At 43.7% G+C, this 7,466-nt stretch overlaps 1 protein-coding gene across 1 annotated transcript in view; it reads left to right on the forward strand.

The window, feature by feature from the left end:
* RRP1B (ribosomal RNA processing 1B) overlaps positions 1 to 7,466 on the forward strand; it is a 25,600-nt gene that overhangs the window by 17,269 nt on the left and 865 nt on the right. The window contains exons 13-17 of the mRNA XM_015409767.1: positions 1 to 40; positions 1,178 to 1,911; positions 2,171 to 2,302; positions 6,735 to 6,801; positions 7,354 to 7,450. Of these exons, the coding sequence (XP_015265253.1) occupies positions 1 to 40; positions 1,178 to 1,911; positions 2,171 to 2,302; positions 6,735 to 6,801; positions 7,354 to 7,450 (1,070 nt within the window). The remainder of the gene's footprint in view (positions 41 to 1,177; positions 1,912 to 2,170; positions 2,303 to 6,734; positions 6,802 to 7,353; positions 7,451 to 7,466) is intronic.

Consider the following 7,466-nt stretch of genomic DNA (forward strand, 5'->3'; position numbering starts at 1 on the left):
TCTGTCAAACCTCTAGATAAAACCAAGCTGGAAAAAGAAGGTGGGGAAAAGAGCAGCTTGCAACATCCTGCCCCAATCTGTTTACTTGAGCTTGGATCCTATTCATTCTTTCTGCTTGCATTCTCTGTCTGTTGCAGAGGTGGTCCTCACATTCCGCTAGCACTATAGGCACTTCAGCGAGATCAGCATCTTTCAAGAACCAAAAAATGTCTCATGTGAAAGGAATGCACTCCACAGCAGAAAAAGAGGGGTGTCAGCAGAAAGGAGTTCTAGGATCCAAGCCTTTGAATTTCACTATTTTATGTACCAGCCAATTTTCGTTGGGCTTTACTACCATTATAAGGGTTCTTCACTGAAAATACCTTTTGATGTGTTGCTAGGTCTGAGGATGGGGTGGAACTTGCCAGACATCTCAGGGCAGGGTGTGTTTTCTGTTGTGAGCATCGGCTAGAATAATCTGTTAAAAGCCAAGCTCTCTGAATATACCAACATCAGGCAGGTTTGGGGGGTATCTTGACAGTTAAAATACTATTTAATAGCAACATGCCCTGCTAGGGTCATGTGAATGGCTTGTCTAGCTCAGCGTTCTGCCTCCCTCAAGGGCTAGAGCAGTACTTCAGATAGATGCTCAAACAGGATACTAGAACTCAAGGGCATCCAATGAAAACTGACAAGCAGAAGGTTCAGGATGGACAAAGGGAAATACTACTTTATGCAGAGAGTATGTGGAATTCCCTGCCAGAGGATGTAGTGATGGCTACAGGAATAAACAGCTTTAAAAGGGGATTAGATAGATTCTTGGAGGATAAGTCTATCAATGGCTACTAGCCAAGGTGACTGAGGGGAACCTCCACATTCAGAGGCACTAATTCTCTGAAACCCAGAGCCAGGAGGCAACATTAGGGGAAGGTCTTGGCCTCTATGCTATGTTGTTGTCCATCCAGAGGAACTGGTTGGCCACTGTGTGAGACAGTATGCTTGACTAGATGGACCACTGGTCTTATCCAGCAGGGTTGTCTTATGTTCTTATGACTTAACAGCAGCATCTCTCTTGATACCAATCTCCCCCCCCCCCTTTAAAACAGAACCACTTTCTGAACGGCCAGTAATAGATGTAAGACTGTGCTAGTCAACTGCTCTTTCTTTCTATTTAAAGCCATGTATCTTGCCTTGATAGATAATGCTGGAAACAGAAAAGCTGATATGGAAGAAAATGATGGCAACACAGGGTTGCGAAAGAAGAGGAAGAAGAGAAAGAGGAAATTGAGTCAAAGTACAGATATGCTTACTGCTACTGGAAGTCATCAGAAAGAGCCAGTTGTTTTGGAAGAATCCAAAGAGCTAAACCAGGATGATGAATCAGCAAATACAAATAAAAGGCAAAAGAGGTTTTTAGATATAAAAGCAAGTGAAAATGTCTCTACAACACATCCTGTGGGAGGACTTAGTGGTAGCTCAGCAAAGAAGACATTAACGTGTTTGGTAAGCAGTATAAAGAAAAAAACAAAGAAGAAAAGTGGTAGCCTGCAGAAAGTGCCTGTAGAAACTGTCCATCAAAATGGGCAAGTTCCTACTATTACAGAAGAGATTCTTGACCACTCTGCATCTGTAAATCATATTAATAATAAAGTGACTAAGAAGAAATGGAAAAAGGAGATCGGGATCACCTCTGAAAATGGTTTTTCTGAAGAGGCTGTTAAGCAGCCAGAGAAGAAAAGTTGTACAGAATTGACGTCCCCCATGTTCCAAAAAGTTAAATTGAGGAAAAAACAAAAATTGGGGATTCTGGAAAAGATGAGAGGCTCAAGGAAGAAAATAGTCAGATTGAAAAAGAAAAGGAAAATCAATGCAATCCTGAATGCTGTGGAAGAAAATGGCCTTGACGCTGAAAACAAGAAGTGCAAAACCAGCGTAAGTAAAATTCTCCCATAATTTTTCTGGCACCTTTAACATGCTCACCTGTATTCATACTCTCAACACCTTTTTCCCATTGTTGGAAACTCTTTTGCCTCAACAGTTTTTTTCATAGTTGGTAACCGTTTTTTCTAAGTAGTCATCCAATATCCTGGCTCCTGAGCTAAAATGTATTGTAAGTATCATATTGTTATTCCTTGACTTGTCAGTTGTGCTGTGTGTGTGTGTGTTCAACTGCTCTTTTATCTCCCTACAGGAACCCATTAATCTCATCATGCTACAGAAAAAGAAGGCCAAGGCTGGGAACGACTTTGTGAAATTTGAAAAGACAACTCTGCCAAAGCCGGTATTCTTTAGAAAAGCAAAAGGAAGCATTACTTCCATGAAGGTACAATGTTGATGATAACAGTCTGCCAATAAAGGCCACGATGGAGAAATAGTCCTTGTAGTGCAGTGCTCTTTTAGCTTGAAGAAGGCTTTTATGTCCCTGGCTCTGGCCATCCCTCTGTTACAGTCCTCTGTTATTTGGCAACTGCCAGGGTATAGAATCACTTGGTCTACATGAAATCATTCATGCTGAAATAGCTATGTTTAACAGTTGTTTAATGTACAATAGGGAGGGCAACATCCCCTCTGGGCTCATTGCAACACTTACAGACACAGTAGCTGTAGAAGCACCATTGATCTCAGAAAAATCTCGGTACTGGTAGAAAGGTGTAAATTCAGTGGGTAATTTTTTACTGTTTGCTACTATAATACTATAATGCAGAGCAGTTCTGTGAGGTCAGGCCTCTCTTGCTCTTTACCAGATTTGTGGCAGTGTTCCTAGTTGCAGGAAAATGCTAGTGGCCTATCCAACACAAGAAGAATAATGGCTAATTTGTTCGTGTTAAGAGTTCAGGAGCAGGATTAGCAGCAAGGGAAAATTTGCTTTTCTGCAGGTCAATGGCCAGTTTGGGGGCCTTGTTTTACACTTTTTGGTTTACTTGAAAATCTGCTGTCCTTTAAAAAACAGTGGAATTATTAGTTCATCAGTATCTTCAGGCTGCTGTAGACACAACACTGGCTCCCATAAGCCTAGTCAGAAACCAGTGGTGAGCCTTAGAAATGTTCTCTCTCTTTCTTAGAACAAATACACCCTTCCATGAATTTTACTTAAGCGGTTTGTTTGCGCAGATGTTGACCACAGTCAAGGCTAACCAGATAGTTCCTGTGTTAAGGGAAGCATATGACCACCTCAGATTGTGATGTTTCTGAAAATACATGTCAACGAGTTCGATTACAGTCAGTTCTATAAATAGATTTGCAAGCACTTTTTCTCTTGGTAGAAACTCTAGAGCAGAGGTGTCGAACTCGTTTGTTAAAGGGCTGGATCTGACACAAATGTCACTTTGTCGGGCTGGGCCATAAAATGTAACACAAGGTTCCAGAGATATAAGCTTTATAAAAATGATTTCAGATGCCAAATGGCAGTAGCAGGCATGATTGGATTAGGTGTGATATGCAGAGGGGTGGAGATATCAACATTAGTGTGATATACAGATGCATGGAGGTATCAGCATTGGTAATGAGATAGGAAACCTAGGTCTCAATTTGGTACAGGAGGATTTAGTCCAGGAAGATTTTATTTATTTATTTATTTTATCTTTAGATTTGTATCCCACCCTACCCCGAAGGCTCAGGGCGGCTAACAAGGGCACAAAGGTGCCAAGATTAAAACAATAAAAGCACATAATATAAAACAATAAAATACAGTAACAAAATCACAGTGCTCCATTTGTCACAAGATGGGGTAGATCTTAAACCCAACGGTAACTTTCCCAAAATCTTATCATCCTTTTCCTGCCAGGGGCACCTCGCACCCCCAAAGGGGCCAGATAGTCGTGGTGATGGTGCGACGGTGCATAGATGGCAATGATGGAGTAATAGTGGCAGTGGCTCCTACTCAAAAGCCTGGCAGAAGAGCTCCGTCTTGCAGGCCCTGCGGAACTGAGAAATATCCCGCAGGGCCCGGATCTCCTCCCGGAGCTCCTTCCACCAGGTAGGAGCCGCCACCGAAAATGCCCTGGCTCTGGTCACTGGAAATTTAATATCCTTGGGGCCTGGAATTTCCAGGAGATGATGACCCCCCAACCGTAGTGCCCTTGAGGGGAACATATGGAGAAAGGCGGTCCCTCAGGTAGGCTGGACCCTGGCCATAAAGGGCTTTAAAGGTAAGAACCAGTATTTGAAGTGAATCCGGTATGCTATTAGCAGCCAGTGCAGCGCTTTCAGCACAGGCTGAATGTGGTCCCTCCTCGAGAGACTCATCAACAACCTGGCTGCAACATTCTGCACTAGCTGCAGCTTCCGGATTTGCGACAAAGGCAGCCCCATGTAGAGAGCATTACAGTAGTCGAGTCTTGAGGTAACCGTCGCATGGATCACCGTGGCCAGGTCCTCACAGCTAAGGTAGGGGACCAATTGCCGAGCCAGCCGAAGATGATAAAAGGTTGCCCTGGCAGTGGCTGCCACCTGGGCCTCCATCGTTAAAGAGGAGTCCAGGTGCACACCCAAACTCCTAACCTCCGACGCTGGTACCAAAGGCACCCCATCAAAGGTCGGGAGAGGGAGCCCCAACCCTGAGCCGATCCGACTCATGCCCAGGACCTCCGTCTTTGCCGGGTTTAGTTTCAACTGGCTCAGTCTGAGCCACCCAGCCACAGCCTGTAACGCCCAATACAGGTCATCCTGGGCAGAGTCCGACCGGCCACCCAGCATCAGATAGAGCTGGGTGTTATCTGCAGAGAATAAATGGAAATCAGTCTGAAGAAGTGAGCAGTGACTCACAAAAGCACATACCCTACCACAATTTTGTTAGTGTTTAAAGGTGCTACTGGATTCTTACTCTTTCTACCACTATTAGGCACCACAACATTCAAAAACCAATGGGGGAATGTTCTAATCTTCCAGGGCATTCGGTTGCTGACCTAAAAGTAGCAGTTCTCTTATAAAGGAATTTCAAAGGGAGATTAGAGAGACTGCTGAATTGCAACTGATCATGAAGCTCAAGACAATGCAGACTCCTGGACTGAATTGAGACCTTGGTTTCTTCTCTCATTACCAATGCCCGCTGTTGTCTTTTGGCATCTGAAATCACTTCACTTTCCAAGATATAAGGACAGATGGACTCACATGCCAGCTTTATCTGAAGAAGTAAGCAGTGATTCATGAAAGCTCATGCCCTGCCACAAATTTTGTTAGTCATTAAGGTACTCTTGTTCCCTTTCACTAATAAGGAATGCAAGCTGTGCCGGTAGGTTTCTTCCCCCCCTCCCCCCAATCTGTTAGAAATGGAAAGGTGGATCTCTCCAAGTGTCTTTGTCCCTTTCTCTGTCCGTCTGTCTATCTCTCATATATGGAATAAAATGTTTTTGGTCATAAACACAGGATTCCCCCCTCCCCCCATACCTGGAATAAAACATTTTTTGGTCTTAAATACAGGACTCTCCCCCCAGTATCTGGAATAAAACGTTTTTGGTCTTAAACACAGGACACTCTTTTTCTGGCGTGTTCCCTCTGCCTCCCTCCCTCTCTCTGAAGAAAAAGTGTGCTTATACCTGGAATAAAATGTTGCTGGTCTTCTTAAAAGTCCCATGATGTGCCATCCCCCCCCCCCGCCTCATCTCTGGCTCTTTTCCTCCCCCTCTCTCCCCAGAGGAGGAGGGAGGAGGAGCCCTCAGCAATTTGAGGTAAGGCTTTCTCTCTCTCTTCTGAAGCAGGAAATAGGAGAGACTGGCCAGAAGGAGCTGTGATGTAAAAAGCAGGAAGCAGCACACAACCAGTTCCTCTCAGGCCAGATTGGGGCCTTGCAGGGGCTGTATCTGGCCCACGGGCCGTATGTTTAACTCCCCTGCTCTAGAGAATCCTAGACTTTTATATAAAAAAACAGGTACTAATTCTCTCTCTGAAGTGAGGCAATACCACTTCCACATTGCAGGAGGGATTCAAATGTGTGAATCCCACTTTGTGAAAAAAAATCCTTTCAAATAGAGATGTCAGTTCCCAGCCTAACCGTCTCCCTTATATTCCAATTTTTGTATGCATAGGGAGTTTTTTGTGGGGTGGCGTGGCAGTGTGAGCCCCCCCCCCCCAACCTAGTCTAGGCTCTTTCACTCTGGAGATGTGTTTCTGTGAAATGCTTCCTATTCTTTCCTTCTTAGGTTAGCACTGTCGTAGGATACGTCTCATAGTCTCCTTCCCCCATGGAAGAGGAACATCTGATTACATGAAGAGTTACCTTAGGAATGGCATAGTGTTTATCTGAAGTGTGTGCTCTCTATTTCTGACCAAGAAGGGATATTTTGAGATATGAAGGAAAATGTCTAGTAATGGGTAGAAGGTGGAGGGAGACTTTGAAAAGTCTAACAGATTGCAGTGTTAAAACTGGCAGCTCAGAAATCCACTTTTTAGGCTGCTTGGAACAGCAATGGGGAGGGGCAGTAGCTCTGAAGCTCTAGTGTGAGCTTCTGGAGGAGTGTATTGTTCTTTGTGTTTATTTATTTGTTCCAGCAGTATTGTAAGTCTTCCCCCACCCTTGGTCCAACTATAAATTAAGCAGCAGGCAAATGGGTAGTTTAAAATACCCTTATATTAATGGTACTCTACGATATGCTGTTGATGTGTTATCACTGGTGGTTGTGATTTGATTGCAATTTTATGAGTTTATTTTTACACATTACTTTCAACAGTTGAGATGAGTAGATTATTTTAATAAAAGGAAGGTTTTTAATTGGTCCCGAAAAATAACTTTATCTGATGTTTTATCTCCTTTTTTGTAGTTGACCAAGCTACAATCTTCCTATTCTAAAAAGGTCACGTTTGGACTGAATAACAACATGACAGCTGGTGAGTGATTTCCCTTTGTTGCTTCTCTGAAAACAGGCCAGTTAAATAGAATAGGATATAGTTATTTAGCAACAGTTGTGTGAAAATGTAGCAATGGCTTCAGTTTTGTGTACTTGTGTAAAACGTAGTTATAAGAGAGGAAGTAAGATGGCTGCCATCTGATGTGATGTGGAGGTGAGGGCAAAACTTCAGTCCTGTTGAAACTGCCATCACCTAGATGGAAGAGCAGGCTTTGCTCCCAGATTATACTCTGTTCCTGAGCACTGAACTCTTATGACCCATAGAAGTGAGGGCTCCAGTGGACCCTAGCCTAAAGTAAATATAGCCTGTGATGCTGGCAGTCCTGTCACTAGCAGATGAAGAATCCATTAAGAACTTAAATATTCAGGATGATGATTCTCCATTTCACCCAAACGAGAAACAAAACCCATGGTTGTTGGAAATCTGTTTCAGTCCCCTTCATGTGCGAATGGCTCTGGTGCCCGAAAAATGTGCTAACACCTTGGGATGAGCAAGCCTTGAATAAGCTTTTTGCTTTTGAATCTTTGACAGAATTTAAGAAGACGGACAAAAGTATCTTAGTCAGCCCACAGGGAGCTTCACGTGTGGCTTTCAATCCTGAGCAAAAACCACCCCACGGAGTGCTGAAGTTAGCTTCTGGCTCT

Source organism: Gekko japonicus, unplaced genomic scaffold (genome assembly GCF_001447785.1).
Source record: "Gekko japonicus isolate JY-2015 unplaced genomic scaffold, Gekko_japonicus_V1.1 scaffold4, whole genome shotgun sequence".
NCBI lineage: Eukaryota > Metazoa > Chordata > Lepidosauria > Squamata > Gekkonidae > Gekko > Gekko japonicus.